Source organism: Drosophila navojoa, chromosome 2 (assembly GCF_054131105.1).
Source record: "Drosophila navojoa isolate 15081-1374.11 chromosome 2, UAZ_NAV_1.0, whole genome shotgun sequence".
NCBI lineage: Eukaryota > Metazoa > Arthropoda > Insecta > Diptera > Drosophilidae > Drosophila > Drosophila navojoa.
This window is the reverse complement of record NC_142890.1, coordinates 26471218-26486287: the sequence shown is the minus strand read 5'-3', so window position 1 is coordinate 26486287 and position 15070 is coordinate 26471218. Positions and strand designations below refer to the sequence as shown.

The 15070-nt window shown below is 36.9% G+C and overlaps 11 protein-coding genes and 1 pseudogene across 11 annotated transcripts; 5 read left to right on the top strand and 7 right to left on the bottom strand.

Moving 5' to 3' along the window:
* Positions 1 to 903: 903 nt before the first annotated feature.
* Positions 904 to 1414, bottom strand: LOC149092300 (histone H3). The gene has a single exon (XM_089265677.1). It carries the CDS (start codon positions 1378 to 1380, stop codon positions 970 to 972), a length of 411 nt encoding a protein of 136 aa, XP_089121803.1. The 5' UTR covers positions 1381 to 1414; the 3' UTR covers positions 904 to 969.
* A 209-nt stretch (positions 1415 to 1623) lies between these two features.
* LOC149092299 (histone H4) lies at positions 1624 to 2052 on the top strand. The gene has a single exon (XM_089265678.1). It carries the CDS (start codon positions 1679 to 1681, stop codon positions 1988 to 1990), a length of 312 nt encoding a protein of 103 aa, XP_089121804.1. The 5' UTR covers positions 1624 to 1678; the 3' UTR covers positions 1991 to 2052.
* Positions 2053 to 2594: 542 nt separating this feature from the next.
* LOC149092298 (histone H2A) lies at positions 2595 to 3083 on the bottom strand. The gene has a single exon (XM_089265482.1). It carries the CDS (start codon positions 3008 to 3010, stop codon positions 2636 to 2638), a length of 375 nt encoding a protein of 124 aa, XP_089121608.1. The 5' UTR covers positions 3011 to 3083; the 3' UTR covers positions 2595 to 2635.
* A 112-nt stretch (positions 3084 to 3195) lies between these two features.
* On the top strand, positions 3196 to 3687 carry LOC149092297 (histone H2B). The gene has a single exon (XM_089265483.1). It carries the CDS (start codon positions 3251 to 3253, stop codon positions 3620 to 3622), a length of 372 nt encoding a protein of 123 aa, XP_089121609.1. The 5' UTR covers positions 3196 to 3250; the 3' UTR covers positions 3623 to 3687.
* A 319-nt stretch (positions 3688 to 4006) lies between these two features.
* LOC149092296 (histone H1-like) lies at positions 4007 to 4925 on the bottom strand. Its single transcript, XM_089265793.1, has one exon. It carries the CDS (start codon positions 4833 to 4835, stop codon positions 4086 to 4088), a length of 750 nt encoding a protein of 249 aa, XP_089121919.1. The 5' UTR covers positions 4836 to 4925; the 3' UTR covers positions 4007 to 4085.
* A 1043-nt stretch (positions 4926 to 5968) lies between these two features.
* LOC149092295 (histone H3) lies at positions 5969 to 6479 on the bottom strand. Its single transcript, XM_089265679.1, has one exon. The coding sequence runs from the start codon at positions 6443 to 6445 to the stop codon at positions 6035 to 6037; it is 411 nt and encodes a 136-aa protein (XP_089121805.1). The 5' UTR covers positions 6446 to 6479; the 3' UTR covers positions 5969 to 6034.
* A 209-nt stretch (positions 6480 to 6688) lies between these two features.
* Positions 6689 to 7117, top strand: LOC149092294 (histone H4). Its single transcript, XM_089265680.1, has one exon. It carries the CDS (start codon positions 6744 to 6746, stop codon positions 7053 to 7055), a length of 312 nt encoding a protein of 103 aa, XP_089121806.1. The 5' UTR covers positions 6689 to 6743; the 3' UTR covers positions 7056 to 7117.
* Positions 7118 to 7659: 542 nt separating this feature from the next.
* Positions 7660 to 8148, bottom strand: LOC149092293 (histone H2A). Its single transcript, XM_089265486.1, has one exon. It carries the CDS (start codon positions 8073 to 8075, stop codon positions 7701 to 7703), a length of 375 nt encoding a protein of 124 aa, XP_089121612.1. The 5' UTR covers positions 8076 to 8148; the 3' UTR covers positions 7660 to 7700.
* A 110-nt stretch (positions 8149 to 8258) lies between these two features.
* On the top strand, positions 8259 to 8752 carry LOC149092292 (histone H2B). Its single transcript, XM_089265487.1, has one exon. It carries the CDS (start codon positions 8316 to 8318, stop codon positions 8685 to 8687), a length of 372 nt encoding a protein of 123 aa, XP_089121613.1. The 5' UTR covers positions 8259 to 8315; the 3' UTR covers positions 8688 to 8752.
* A 314-nt stretch (positions 8753 to 9066) lies between these two features.
* LOC149092291 (histone H1-like) lies at positions 9067 to 9985 on the bottom strand. Its single transcript, XM_089265740.1, has one exon. The coding sequence runs from the start codon at positions 9893 to 9895 to the stop codon at positions 9146 to 9148; it is 750 nt and encodes a 249-aa protein (XP_089121866.1). The 5' UTR covers positions 9896 to 9985; the 3' UTR covers positions 9067 to 9145.
* Positions 9986 to 11176: 1191 nt separating this feature from the next.
* Positions 11177 to 11691, bottom strand: LOC149092290 (histone H3). Its single transcript, XM_089256322.1, has one exon. It carries the CDS (start codon positions 11651 to 11653, stop codon positions 11243 to 11245), a length of 411 nt encoding a protein of 136 aa, XP_089112448.1. The 5' UTR covers positions 11654 to 11691; the 3' UTR covers positions 11177 to 11242.
* A 1158-nt stretch (positions 11692 to 12849) lies between these two features.
* On the top strand, positions 12850 to 14443 carry LOC149092289 (E3 SUMO-protein ligase ZBED1-like; annotated as a pseudogene).
* Positions 14444 to 15070: the final 627 nt, after the last annotated feature.

Sequence of the window (15070 nt, the reverse complement as noted above, 5' to 3'; positions counted from 1 at the left end):
AACCGTTTGTAATTCTATTCTTAAATGTTTGAAATATCCATAAAGTTAGTTTTTACATACATTTTTATTATTTCATGATTTTTAATTGCCCCTCAAAGTTAGGCTTTGTATGAATGCAAAATAAGTTATCTTGAAAAAACAATGTTTTTAATTGGATAATAATAAAAATATTAATATATAAATTTAAAAGATAATAATTTATTAATTTGTTAATTAAATGCAACTATTAATATAAGCATACCCTATAGATAAATACATTAAATTTGATTTCAACTAAACCATTTGCCGTTAAAGACAGTCATGCTTTTGATCCAACGCAATACGAAAATCATTCGGAATAATAAAAACTAATAATGAAAATGTTTATATATCAATTTAAAAGATAATAATTCATTCATTTGTTAATTAAATGTAACTATTAATACAAGCATAACCTATAGATTTATATATTAAATATCATTTCAACTAAACTAATAGCCGTTCAAAGCATTCATGCTCTTAAGCCAAAGCAATATACAAATCGTTCAGAAAAATAAATTCTTCCTTTTAACATTAATAATATAAATTACAAAATTAGAATTTACTAACTTCAAACATATAATCATTTCATACCATCAGATTCAAAATAACATTTCAGATACACTTATTTAGCGCAAATAAATACATCAGCGTTAAGACACAAGGCACAAAAAAGAAAATATATACATATGTAGATAAATTCTTACTTGTATTCAATCAGAAATAAGTTTATCTTAATTGAAAAGCAATTGGCTAACCACTGTAAATATATAATTTACACTAAACGCTTTATAATAAAAATGCAATTTTAAAAAATCAGAAAGCTATATTGTGCTATTTAAAGACAAAACGAAAATAAGAATCTCCTTGTTAGAAATATTGTGGTCCTGAAAAGGACCGATTTGTTGGATGTTGCTTGTAATAATATACTAAACAGAATAGCGAAGCGATTTAAGCGCGCTCGCCACGGATACGTCTGGCCAGTTGAATGTCCTTGGGCATGATCGTGACGCGTTTGGCATGAATGGCGCACAAATTTGTATCTTCGAATAGACCAACCAAGTAGGCTTCGCTAGCTTCCTGTAAAGCCATTACAGCTGAGCTTTGGAAACGAAGATCAGTCTTGAAGTCCTGAGCGATTTCACGGACTAGACGCTGGAACGGCAACTTGCGAATAAGCAATTCTGTGCTCTTTTGGTAACGACGAATTTCACGCAGAGCAACTGTACCAGGGCGATAGCGATGAGGTTTTTTCACACCGCCAGTAGCTGGTGCACTTTTACGTGCTGCTTTAGTAGCCAACTGCTTACGAGGAGCCTTGCCTCCAGTTGACTTCCGAGCGGTCTGCTTTGTACGAGCCATTCCTTCACAAAATCTAATTTACACTGTCACAGTTTAAAACACAATGGTCGGTCGGCGGACCATTGACATTGCTTATATAGAAAACTGGTGGTGCGTTAGAAAGAGATCGCTATGCGCTCTTGCTCTGCTCTGCTCTACTCAGCTGTTGTAAATGTTGCAAGGGTAGTGTGTGAGCGAGATGCAAGCAGTATGTGCTCTCTCAAGTTTTCGGATATCTCGGTATAAATAGCGGTGGTTCTGTTGAGAGACATTAGAGTATTTCTGACATTCGTGAAGTGCGTTTATATAAAAGTGAAAAATGACTGGTCGTGGTAAAGGTGGCAAGGGCTTGGGTAAAGGAGGTGCAAAGCGTCATCGCAAAGTGTTGCGTGATAATATCCAGGGTATCACGAAGCCAGCTATCCGTCGGTTAGCTCGTCGTGGTGGCGTGAAGCGAATCTCTGGATTAATCTATGAAGAAACTCGTGGCGTTCTCAAGGTCTTTTTGGAAAATGTTATTCGCGATGCTGTCACATACACTGAACATGCCAAGAGAAAGACAGTCACAGCCATGGATGTTGTTTATGCATTGAAGAGGCAAGGTCGTACACTATACGGTTTTGGCGGTTAAGAAAGAACGAGTACAACAAACAACTTACATTCGTAACAATCGGTCCTTTTCAGGACCACCAATATATTTCTTTAAAAGAGCTTAAAAATATGAAATTCAATAATGATTCTCTATAGTAGACCCGCTATTAAGTTCTCTAGCAGCGAAATATATGCTGCTGTTGTTGTATTGTGTTGATATCCTCAACATCTATGCCTCGCCTCGACTCGCTAGTTCTCTCTCGCCACACTCGCTCCCGCTATCTGCTGACAGACGATGATGTCTATAGACATCCGACCAAGAAAGAGTTCTACGTAGTTCGACTAGCAGGAAACGCAATTCTTGTATGTATTCGTAAAATACTACACACCAAATTTGTTATTCAAACCAACCAGCAACCAACATTTCAATGAAAGAATGACTGTACTTTAGTACAGTCACGAATGTCTGCATATATTGAATTGCTTATTATATTACATTTATTATGTAGACTAATACATGAAAAATGTCATCTCTGTACTTTTGTACCGTCAAATGTCTGCATATTTTAATTGCTTATTAAATTATATTTTTTTATTTATACTAATATATGAAAAATAAAATCTCTTTGGTATTTTTGGTCGTCCTGAAAAGGACGTTTGGTTTTGGTTTTAGTTAATTCGAATCTTAAGCCTTCTTTTCGGTCTTCTTGGGCAACAGAACTGCTTGGATGTTAGGCAACACACCACCCTGGGCAATAGTGACGCCCGAAAGGAGTTTGTTCAACTCTTCATCGTTGCGGATGGCCAATTGCAGATGGCGAGGGATAATTCTGGTTTTCTTGTTATCGCGGGCTGCATTACCAGCCAACTCCAAAACTTCAGCGGCCAAATATTCCATAACAGCCGCCAAGTAAACTGGCGCACCGGCACCAACACGCTCGGCATAGTTACCCTTGCGAAGAAGACGATGAATACGACCAACGGGAAACTGCAGGCCGGCGCGGTTTGAACGCGACTTTGCCTTTCCCTTCACTTTTCCACCTTTACCGCGACCAGACATTATATATTCCTTTTATTCTTTTTACACTTTTTCACTCAACAAACAAGAATCGAATACCCAACATCCTCAACATGCCAACTTATACTTTTTTACCTACCTACTTTTTCAGCTAAAGAGGGTGAGTTGTGCTATACGCAAACATGAAAACGTTGTTCGAAAAATCCTACAAATGTTAACCAAGTTGTATCGGTTCTGTCAAACATTTGGGAAGTGAGTAAAAGTGAAATTGAGTGAATAACAATGCCGCCTAAGACAAGTGGAAAGGCAGCCAAAAAGGCTGGCAAGGCCCAGAAGAATATTACCAAGAATGATAAGAAGAAGAAGCGCAAGAGGAAGGAAAGTTATGCCATCTATATTTACAAAGTGCTGAAGCAGGTCCATCCTGATACTGGAATCTCGTCGAAAGCAATGAGCATCATGAACAGCTTTGTGAACGACATTTTTGAGCGTATTGCTGCTGAGGCCTCTCGTTTGGCACACTACAATAAACGTTCAACGATTACCAGTCGGGAAATCCAAACTGCAGTCCGTCTTCTGTTGCCCGGAGAGTTGGCCAAGCACGCTGTCAGTGAAGGAACAAAGGCAGTAACCAAGTACACTAGCTCCAAGTAAATCTTAGCTCGATGTATGCAGATCATCTAAAAGCAGAAGCAAAAGGCCCTTTTCAGGGCCACAAATCTTTTTTCAAAGAATATTAAATATTTCAATGAATATTTCTATTGTGATATTATGTACAATAATCAAAACTATCTCACAAGACCATATTTTGTGTTTAATTTCGTAAAGAGAAACATTTAGCGATTCGAAGCCTAACCAGGAAGAACAACTACCAAATTTATCTCACAAAACCATATTGTGTGTTTTTATCGTAGTGTAAAGAACGAACTTCGAATATAATTTAGTAATTTTTTTCTAATTGGCCCTCTTCTTTTATAATGGCTTATAGATATGATTATGAAAGTATTTTTTTTCTCTGTGAAATATGTAATAGTAGTCCTGAAAAGGACTTTGATTAATTGCAAATTTCATTGTTTTGAAATTCGTTTATACCCTGCCGAGTAATTTCGAAGTGAAATTACTTCTTTGTTGCGGACGCAGCCTTTGCTTTTGGCTTCTTTGCAGCGGCTTTTTTCGGGGATGCTGCAGAGACTACCTTTTTAGGCTTAGCACTTGTAGTTTTAGGTTTCGGCGTCTTTGGCTTTGCTGCGCTTGACTTTGCCGCCTTTGCTGTTGTGGGCTTTGCTTTAATGGTTCCCACTTTCTTTGCATCTTTGGCCTTCGCTTTGTCTGCTTTCTTTTTGTCGGTACTCTTTTTGGCCACCACAGCCTTCGATAACTTCTTATCAGCAGTACCCTTTACTTTTTTGGTGGCAGATATACTCTTCTTTTTGGGTGCTGCCGATGCAGTTACCTTCTTAGTTTTCTTCTCTATGGAGGATGCCTTTGGCTTGGGCTCCTTTTTGGACGATGCAGACAGCTTAAATGAACCAGATGCACCCTTCCCTTTTGTTTGGATCAACTTTCCACTCGCAACTGAATTCTTTAGGTACTTCTTAATAAAAGGAGCCAGTTTCTGGGCATCACACTTGTAAGTGGCACTGATGTATTTCTTAATAGCCAAAAGGGATGAGCCTCCACGTTCCTTAAGATTTTTTATCGATGCATCCACCATCTGCTGAGTTGGTGGGTGTGTTGGAGGGGCCGCTGTTTTCTTTGCCTTAGATGCGGATGCAGATGCAGGCTTTTTAGTGGCCACCTTCTTCTCAGCTGGGGCTGTTTGTGGAGTCACAGGGGACGCGGATACAGCAACTGCGGAATCAGACATCTTGTATTATTCACTTCGTTACTTTTCACTTTATAATAAACAAAACGAAACGTTTTAGTTTTTGTTTAATTCGAAAATACCATGAAATTTGGTCACCCGTTTGGATGAGAATCGAGGAGGAAGGCTGAACGAGAATGTTTGTGCCTTTGAATATACGATACGCAAAAGTTTACAATGACCATTTTATTGACTTGTCTTTTTGAACAGTTTAAATTTGATATCTGCACTAAAACCGTTTGTAATTCTATTCTTAAATGTTTGAAATATCCATAAAGTTAGTTTTTACATACATTTTTATAATTTCATGATTTTTAATTGCCCCTCAAAGTTAGGCTTTGTATGAATGCAAAATAAGTTATCTTGAAAAAACAATGTTTTTAATTGGATAATAATAAAAATATTAATATATAAATTTAAAAGATAATAATTTATTAATTTGTTAATTAAATGCAACTATTAATATAAGCATACCCTATAGATAAATACATTAAATTTGATTTCAACTAAACCATTTGCCGTTAAAGACAGTCATGCTTTTGATCCAACGCAATACGAAAATCATTCGGAATAATAAAAACTAATAATGAAAATGTTTATATATCAATTTAAAAGATAATAATTCATTCATTTGTTAATTAAATGTAACTATTAATACAAGCATAACCTATAGATTTATATATTAAATATCATTTCAACTAAACTAATAGCCGTTCAAAGCATTCATGCTCTTAAGCCAAAGCAATATACAAATCGTTCAGAAAAATAAATTCTTCCTTTTAACATTAATAATATAAATTACAAAATTAGAATTTACTAACTTCAAACATATAATCATTTCATACCATCAGATTCAAAATAACATTTCAGATACACTTATTTAGCGCAAATAAATACATCAGCGTTAAGACACAAGGCACAAAAAAGAAAATATATACATATGTAGATAAATTCTTACTTGTATTCAATCAGAAATAAGTTTATCTTAATTGAAAAGCAATTGGCTAACCACTGTAAATATATAATTTACACTAAACGCTTTATAATAAAAATGCAATTTTAAAAAATCAGAAAGCTATATTGTGCTATTTAAAGACAAAACGAAAATAAGAATCTCCTTGTTAGAAATATTGTGGTCCTGAAAAGGACCGATTTGTTGGATGTTGCTTGTAATAATATACTAAACAGAATAGCGAAGCGATTTAAGCGCGCTCGCCACGGATACGTCTGGCCAGTTGAATGTCCTTGGGCATGATCGTGACGCGTTTGGCATGAATGGCGCACAAATTTGTATCTTCGAATAGACCAACCAAGTAGGCTTCGCTAGCTTCCTGTAAAGCCATTACAGCTGAGCTTTGGAAACGAAGATCAGTCTTGAAGTCCTGAGCGATTTCACGGACTAGACGCTGGAACGGCAACTTGCGAATAAGCAATTCTGTGCTCTTTTGGTAACGACGAATTTCACGCAGAGCAACTGTACCAGGGCGATAGCGATGAGGTTTTTTCACACCGCCAGTAGCTGGTGCACTTTTACGTGCTGCTTTAGTAGCCAACTGCTTACGAGGAGCCTTGCCTCCAGTTGACTTCCGAGCGGTCTGCTTTGTACGAGCCATTCCTTCACAAAATCTAATTTACACTGTCACAGTTTAAAACACAATGGTCGGTCGGCGGACCATTGACATTGCTTATATAGAAAACTGGTGGTGCGTTAGAAAGAGATCGCTATGCGCTCTTGCTCTGCTCTGCTCTACTCAGCTGTTGTAAATGTTGCAAGGGTAGTGTGTGAGCGAGATGCAAGCAGTATGTGCTCTCTCAAGTTTTCGGATATCTCGGTATAAATAGCGGTGGTTCTGTTGAGAGACATTAGAGTATTTCTGACATTCGTGAAGTGCGTTTATATAAAAGTGAAAAATGACTGGTCGTGGTAAAGGTGGCAAGGGCTTGGGTAAAGGAGGTGCAAAGCGTCATCGCAAAGTGTTGCGTGATAATATCCAGGGTATCACGAAGCCAGCTATCCGTCGGTTAGCTCGTCGTGGTGGCGTGAAGCGAATCTCTGGATTAATCTATGAAGAAACTCGTGGCGTTCTCAAGGTCTTTTTGGAAAATGTTATTCGCGATGCTGTCACATACACTGAACATGCCAAGAGAAAGACAGTCACAGCCATGGATGTTGTTTATGCATTGAAGAGGCAAGGTCGTACACTATACGGTTTTGGCGGTTAAGAAAGAACGAGTACAACAAACAACTTACATTCGTAACAATCGGTCCTTTTCAGGACCACCAATATATTTCTTTAAAAGAGCTTAAAAATATGAAATTCAATAATGATTCTCTATAGTAGACCCGCTATTAAGTTCTCTAGCAGCGAAATATATGCTGCTGTTGTTGTATTGTGTTGATATCCTCAACATCTATGCCTCGCCTCGACTCGCTAGTTCTCTCTCGCCACACTCGCTCCCGCTATCTGCTGACAGACGATGATGTCTATAGACATCCGACCAAGAAAGAGTTCTACGTAGTTCGACTAGCAGGAAACGCAATTCTTGTATGTATTCGTAAAATACTACACACCAAATTTGTTATTCAAACCAACCAGCAACCAACATTTCAATGAAAGAATGACTGTACTTTAGTACAGTCACGAATGTCTGCATATATTGAATTGCTTATTATATTACATTTATTATGTAGACTAATACATGAAAAATGTCATCTCTGTACTTTTGTACCGTCAAATGTCTGCATATTTTAATTGCTTATTAAATTATATTTTCTTATTTATACTAATATATGAAAAATAAAATCTCTTTGGTATTTTTGGTCGTCCTGAAAAGGACGTTTGGTTTTGGTTTTAGTTAATTCGAATCTTAAGCCTTCTTTTCGGTCTTCTTGGGCAACAGAACTGCTTGGATGTTAGGCAACACACCACCCTGGGCAATAGTGACGCCCGAAAGGAGTTTGTTCAACTCTTCATCGTTGCGGATGGCCAATTGCAGATGGCGAGGGATAATTCTGGTTTTCTTGTTATCGCGGGCTGCATTACCAGCCAACTCCAAAACTTCAGCGGCCAAATATTCCATAACAGCCGCCAAGTAAACTGGCGCACCGGCACCAACACGCTCGGCATAGTTACCCTTGCGAAGAAGACGATGAATACGACCAACGGGAAACTGCAGGCCGGCGCGGTTTGAACGCGACTTTGCCTTTCCCTTCACTTTTCCACCTTTACCGCGACCAGACATTATATATTCCTTTTATTCTTTTTACACTTTTTCACTCAACAAACAAGAATCGAATACCCAACATCCTCAACATGCCAACTTATACTTTTTTACCTACCTACTTTTTCAGCTAAAGAGGGTGAGTTGTGCTATACGCAAACATGAAAACGTTGTTCGAAAAATCCTACAAATGTTAACCAAGTTGTATCGGTTCTGTCAAACATTTGGGAAGTGAGTAAAAGTGAAATTGAGTGAATAACAATGCCGCCTAAGACAAGTGGAAAGGCAGCCAAAAAGGCTGGCAAGGCCCAGAAGAATATTACCAAGAATGATAAGAAGAAGAAGCGCAAGAGGAAGGAAAGTTATGCCATCTATATTTACAAAGTGCTGAAGCAGGTCCATCCTGATACTGGAATCTCGTCGAAAGCAATGAGCATCATGAACAGCTTTGTGAACGACATTTTTGAGCGTATTGCTGCTGAGGCCTCTCGTTTGGCACACTACAATAAACGTTCAACGATTACCAGTCGGGAAATCCAAACTGCAGTCCGTCTTCTGTTGCCCGGAGAGTTGGCCAAGCACGCTGTCAGTGAAGGAACAAAGGCAGTAACCAAGTACACTAGCTCCAAGTAAATCTTAGCTCGATGTATGCAGATCATCTAAAAGCAGAAGCAAAAGGCCCTTTTCAGGGCCACAAATCTTTTTTCAAAGAATATTAAATATTTCAATGAATATTTCTATTGTGATATTATGTACAATAATCAAAACTATCTCACAAAACCATATTTTGTGTTTTTTTCGTAAAGAGAAACATTTAGCGATTAGAAGCCTATCCAGGAAGAACTATCAAATTTATCTCACAAAACCATATTGTGTGTTTTTATCGTAGTGTAAAGAACGAACTTCGAATATAATTTAGTAATTTTTTTCTAATTGGCCTCTTCTTTTATAATGGCTTATAGATATGATTATGAAAGTATTTTTTTTCTCTGTGAAATATGTAATAGTAGTCCTGAAAAGGACTTTGATTAATTGCAAATTTCATTGTTTTGAAATTCGTTTATACCCTGCCGAGTAATTTCGAAGTGAAATTACTTCTTTGTTGCGGACGCAGCCTTTGCTTTTGGCTTCTTTGCAGCGGCTTTTTTCGGGGATGCTGCAGAGACTACCTTTTTAGGCTTAGCACTTGTAGTTTTAGGTTTCGGCGTCTTTGGCTTTGCTGCGCTTGACTTTGCCGCCTTTGCTGTTGTGGGCTTTGCTTTAATGGTTCCCACTTTCTTTGCATCTTTGGCCTTCGCTTTGTCTGCTTTCTTTTTGTCGGTACTCTTTTTGGCCACCACAGCCTTCGATAACTTCTTATCAGCAGTACCCTTTACTTTTTTGGTGGCAGATATACTCTTCTTTTTGGGTGCTGCCGATGCAGTTACCTTCTTAGTTTTCTTCTCTATGGAGGATGCCTTTGGCTTGGGCTCCTTTTTGGACGATGCAGACAGCTTAAATGAACCAGATGCACCCTTCCCTTTTGTTTGGATCAACTTTCCACTCGCAACTGAATTCTTTAGGTACTTCTTAATAAAAGGAGCCAGTTTCTGGGCATCACACTTGTAAGTGGCACTGATGTATTTCTTAATAGCCAAAAGGGATGAGCCTCCACGTTCCTTAAGATTTTTTATCGATGCATCCACCATCTGCTGAGTTGGTGGGTGTGTTGGAGGGGCCGCTGTTTTCTTTGCCTTAGATGCGGATGCAGATGCAGGCTTTTTAGTGGCCACCTTCTTCTCAGCTGGGGCTGTTTGTGGAGTCACAGGGGACGCGGATACAGCAACTGCGGAATCAGACATCTTGTATTATTCACTTCGTTACTTTTCACTTTATAATAAACAAAACGAAACGTTTTAGTTTTTGTTTAATTCGAAAATACCATGAAATTTGGTCACCCGTTTGGATGAGAATCGAGGAGGAAGGCTGAACGAGAATGTTTGTGCCTTTGAATATACGATACGCAAAAGTTTACAATGACCATTTTATTGACTTGTCTTTTTGAACAGTTTAAATTTGATATCTGCACTAAAACCGTTTGTAATTCTATTCTTAAATGTTTGAAATATCCATAAAGTTAGTTTTTACATACATTTTTATAATTTCATGATTTTTAATTGCCCCTCAAAGTTAGGCTTTGTATGAATACAAAATAAATTATCTTGGAAAAACCATGTTTTTAATTGGATAATAATAAAAATATTAATATATAAATTTAAAAGATAATAATTTATTAATTTGTTAATTAAATGCAACTATTAATATAAACATACCCTATAGATATATACATTAAATTTGATTTCAACTAAACCATTTGCCGTTAAAGACAGTCATGCTTTTGATCCAACGCAATACGAAAATCATTCGGAATAATAAAAACTAATAATGAAAATGTTTATATATCAATTTAAAAGATAATAATTCATTCATTTGTTAATTAAATGTAACTATTAATACAAGCATAACCTATAGATTTATATATTAAATATCATTTCAACTAAACTAATAGCCGTTCAAAGCATTCATGCTCTTAAGCCAAAGCAATATACAAATCGTTCAGAAAAATAAATTCTTCCTTTTAACATTAATAATATAAATTACAAAATTAGAATTTACTAACTTCAAACATATAATCATTTCATACCATCAGATTCAAAATAACATTTCAGATACACTTATTTAGCGCAAATAAATACATCAGCGTTAAGACACAAGGCACAAAAAAGAAAATATATACATATGTAGATAAATTCTTACTTGTATTCAATCAGAAATAAGTTTATCTTAATTGAAAAGCAATTGGCTAACCACTGTAAATATATAATTTACACTAAACGCTTTATAATAAAAATGCAATTTTAAAAAATCAGAAAGCTATATTGTGCTATTTAAAGACAAAACAATAATAATAAATAAAATACTTTCTTTAGATGTATAGTATTTTTCAGTAATTTTCTAGATTTGCCTTTAATATATATGTATATATTGTATTATAAGAGACCTACAATTTATAGTTTGAGATCAAATGAAACTTGAAAAAAGTTTGAACGAAAATAGGAATCTCCTTGTTAGAAATATTGTGGTCCTGAAAAGGACCGATTTGTTGGATGTTGCTTGTAATAATATACTAAACAGAATAGCGAAGCGATTTAAGCGCGCTCGCCACGGATACGTCTGGCCAGTTGAATGTCCTTGGGCATGATCGTGACGCGTTTGGCATGAATGGCGCACAAATTTGTATCTTCGAATAGACCAACCAAGTAGGCTTCGCTAGCTTCCTGTAAAGCCATTACAGCTGAGCTTTGGAAACGAAGATCAGTCTTGAAGTCCTGAGCGATTTCACGGACTAGACGCTGGAACGGCAACTTGCGAATAAGCAATTCTGTGCTCTTCTGGTAACGACGAATTTCACGCAGAGCAACTGTACCAGGGCGATAGCGATGAGGTTTTTTCACACCGCCAGTAGCTGGTGCACTTTTACGTGCTGCTTTAGTAGCCAACTGCTTACGAGGAGCCTTGCCTCCAGTTGACTTCCGAGCGGTCTGCTTTGTACGAGCCATTCCTTCACAAAATCTAATTACACTGTCACATAGGGCTGGCAAAATATCGAGGGGACTATCGAGATATCGAATTTTTGCTTGTTTGTGGCAATATCGATAGTTCTGCCCGATCTATCGATAGTAATGGTCATTTTGAAAAAATTTTCAACATTCTATTCAACAAGAACTCGAGATAGAAATTTGGTTAAGAAATAAGCTTATTGTTAAACTTTTTTAAGTAAACATTTATATTAGTTTAACGATCGTTTGTGCTGGTGATTATACCCTGAACCCATTGAAAATGGGAAATCAGGGTATAATGGTTTTGTTAAAAGTATGTAACAGGCAGAAGGAGGCGTGGCAGACCCCACAAAGTATATATATTCTTGATCAGGGCGACAAGCTGAGTCGATTTGGCCCTGTCCGTCTGTCTGTCCGTCCGTCCGTCCGTCCGTATGTATGAACGCGTCGATCTCAGAAGATATAAGAGCTAGAGACTTCAACTTTTTTTTAAAATGTCCGTATATATCACGCGGATATCGAGTTTATCACTAAAAAACGATAACTCATTCCGATACTTTTTTATCGATAAAAAACCTTATCGAAGATCACTTAATAAATTATATCTCCTACATCTTTCAAGCTAGAGTCTCCAAATTTAAAATGTATATAAAGATGTATTTTATACAATTTCGGTTTTTGTTAAAATTTACCCCCCACCCCTAAATCCACCCCCTCACCCTCATCTTTGTAAAAGTCGTATATCAAATACTAGAGACTTGTGCTTAGGCATACACATACATTTTAACATTATGATTACGTTCTGAAAGTTTCATTACGATCGTACGTCTAGAAATTAAATTATTCAACAAATAAGTTTTCATTATATTGCCAACATTGCAGCGCAACCCAAGCGTAATCGCCTGTATATGTGAGTGTGTATGTGTGTGTGTGTTTGTTTGTATGCGTGTGTGTGTGCGTGTGTGTTTGCTAATTATTATTGAAATATCAGTTTCTTGTAGGGTTCAGGGGATCTCGTAGTCGAGCAGTCTCGACTAGAGCTTTCTTTCTTGTTTTTAATATGGATCAATACGTATTTAATCTAAAGAAGAAGGGTAATTACATTATTTATTTTTTTAAAATCGAAATTTCTAATACGTTTGCATATGTGTAATGCACATATATACATGCACATATGTATATACATATGTATATAGATGACAAGGAAGATGAAATCAGCCATTTCGATGAAGAAAACACTGCAGTGAAAAGGCAGAGAGTTGGAAAATCTAAAGTATGGACATTTTTCAAAAAATCCATAGATGGTAAAACAGCAAAATGTTTGCAATGCGGAAAAATTTATAACACTAGCGGGAACACTTCCAACCTCTACGACCATTTGAAGCGGTCGCATCCAACATTAAATGTAAGCGACTTGCCTAATTCCTCGGCCAAGATTGATCAATTTATTACCACCAACTATGATTCGACATCCAAACGTAACTCAGACCTTAACGAAACAGTTATGAAATATAATGCTAAAGATATGCGACCCTTTTCTGTAGTCGAAGATAGTGGATTTCGAGCTATGCTTCAGGTATTTGATCCACGAAATTGCCATCACGTGCGACCATGCGCAATGTACTCATGGCAAGGCAAGTAGAGGAAAAGACGGCGAAATTAGTTGAAATTTTAAAGCACGTGAAGCATTGTGCCATTACGACTGACCTTTGGACTTCTCAAGCTAATGAGACGTATATTACCGTTACTTGCTCATTTATCTCAAAGGACTTCGAACTACGCACAGCGGTTTTATCGACAAATAAATTAGTTTCGGAGGCAAATCATTCTTCGCAGAACATTGCGGAATCGCTGAAAGCTATTTTTTTTAAATGGAACATATCTTCAAAAGTAATAGCTATTGTAACGGACAATGCAAGCGCAATGATAAAAGCATGTGAGCTGTTGCACAAACGAAATATACCATGCTTTGCACACACAATAAATTTAGTTGTGCAAGATTGCCTAAAACTGCATTGCTTGGCTTTTATATTATCTAAATGTAAAACAACTGTAACATTTTTTAAAAATAGTACAATTATGTACAACAAACTTAAAGAAGCCCAAAAAACCGAAAAAAAATACAGCCTCAAACAGGAAGTTCCCACCCGTTGGAACAGCGCCTATTACATGATAGATCGAATTTTAAGTATGTATGAGGCTATCAATAGTGTATTTTTGATGGTATCTAAAGCACCACCTCCGTTTACTGCGGACGAAATTGATCTACTAAAGGATTTGGCAAAGTTACTGTCTCCATTTGAGAGTGCCACAAAACAGATCTCATCAAGCACCACAGTGACCATATCCCTTAAAATTCCGATCACTTATGGACTAATGCACAATTTAGATAAAATTAAAAATGATTTAACACAACAGAAGGATTGGAAGCGTACACATGCTTAATCGATGGTATCAAAAATAGGATGTCTAAATATGAAGAGCGTTCACTGCCACGAATCGCTACATTGCTAGATCCACGATTTAAAAAGCAAGGCTATCGTTCACCTTTTAATGCTGTTCAAGGGGAAAAGCTTCTCGAAAATGAACTCGCTTCCCTAGATTCCCTTGATTCAGACCAACCAGAGCCGTTAACGCTCACCGCAATCAAAAATAAGAGGCAACAAACCACTCCCCCAGAGAAAATCGATGACAACAATAATACCAGCAGCAACAACGAGGAAGCAACCCACCAAAACAGCATCAAAATTCCAGCCATCACAATATATAATACCTCTCCTAGAGAATTAGATGGTATGCTACTTACCTATATCCCTAAGAATAGCTATAAGTTAAATATAATAAATAAGAATATTATCCTAGTCAATACTGATAATATAAAACACTTTACCCAACTCAAAGAGGTCCTAACTAACAACAAAAAAAGCTTCTACACATATACACCTAATTCACTCAAGCCTTACAACCTCATTATAAAAAAACTGCCCCCAACATGCTTCCCAGAAGCAGAAATTAAAACAGCTCTATTAGAAAGCTACAACCAAATAGAAGTAATATCGATTAAACCCTTTAAAGATAAGTTTTGGCATCTACAAATAAAAAAATCGCAAGCGATCAAGCAGATATTAAACATCAAAAATCTCTTAAACTGTAAAATCACAATAGAGCCACTGATTGAAACTAATAAAATTCACCAATGCCATAAATGCCAACGGTATGGGCATGTTGCAGGCAATTGCACCATGCCCTACCGGTGCATAAAATGCACCAACTCCCACTCACCAGGAGAATGTCCAGTTACCAAAGAAAACCCAAACTCAAAAGTTCAATGCGTAAACTGCAAAGGCAACCACACAGCCAATGCAAACATTTGTCCCGTTAAAATTGCATTAAAAGAAAAACTGCACGCAAAGCAAA

Coding starts and splice junctions, on each gene's coding strand:
- LOC149092300 (XM_089265677.1), bottom strand. CDS start 1,380: ATGGCTCGTACAAAGCAGACCGCTCGGAAGTCAACTGGAGGCAAGGCT.
- LOC149092299 (XM_089265678.1), top strand. CDS start 1,679: ATGACTGGTCGTGGTAAAGGTGGCAAGGGCTTGGGTAAAGGAGGTGCA.
- LOC149092298 (XM_089265482.1), bottom strand. CDS start 3,010: ATGTCTGGTCGCGGTAAAGGTGGAAAAGTGAAGGGAAAGGCAAAGTCG.
- LOC149092297 (XM_089265483.1), top strand. CDS start 3,251: ATGCCGCCTAAGACAAGTGGAAAGGCAGCCAAAAAGGCTGGCAAGGCC.
- LOC149092296 (XM_089265793.1), bottom strand. CDS start 4,835: ATGTCTGATTCCGCAGTTGCTGTATCCGCGTCCCCTGTGACTCCACAA.
- LOC149092295 (XM_089265679.1), bottom strand. CDS start 6,445: ATGGCTCGTACAAAGCAGACCGCTCGGAAGTCAACTGGAGGCAAGGCT.
- LOC149092294 (XM_089265680.1), top strand. CDS start 6,744: ATGACTGGTCGTGGTAAAGGTGGCAAGGGCTTGGGTAAAGGAGGTGCA.
- LOC149092293 (XM_089265486.1), bottom strand. CDS start 8,075: ATGTCTGGTCGCGGTAAAGGTGGAAAAGTGAAGGGAAAGGCAAAGTCG.
- LOC149092292 (XM_089265487.1), top strand. CDS start 8,316: ATGCCGCCTAAGACAAGTGGAAAGGCAGCCAAAAAGGCTGGCAAGGCC.
- LOC149092291 (XM_089265740.1), bottom strand. CDS start 9,895: ATGTCTGATTCCGCAGTTGCTGTATCCGCGTCCCCTGTGACTCCACAA.
- LOC149092290 (XM_089256322.1), bottom strand. CDS start 11,653: ATGGCTCGTACAAAGCAGACCGCTCGGAAGTCAACTGGAGGCAAGGCT.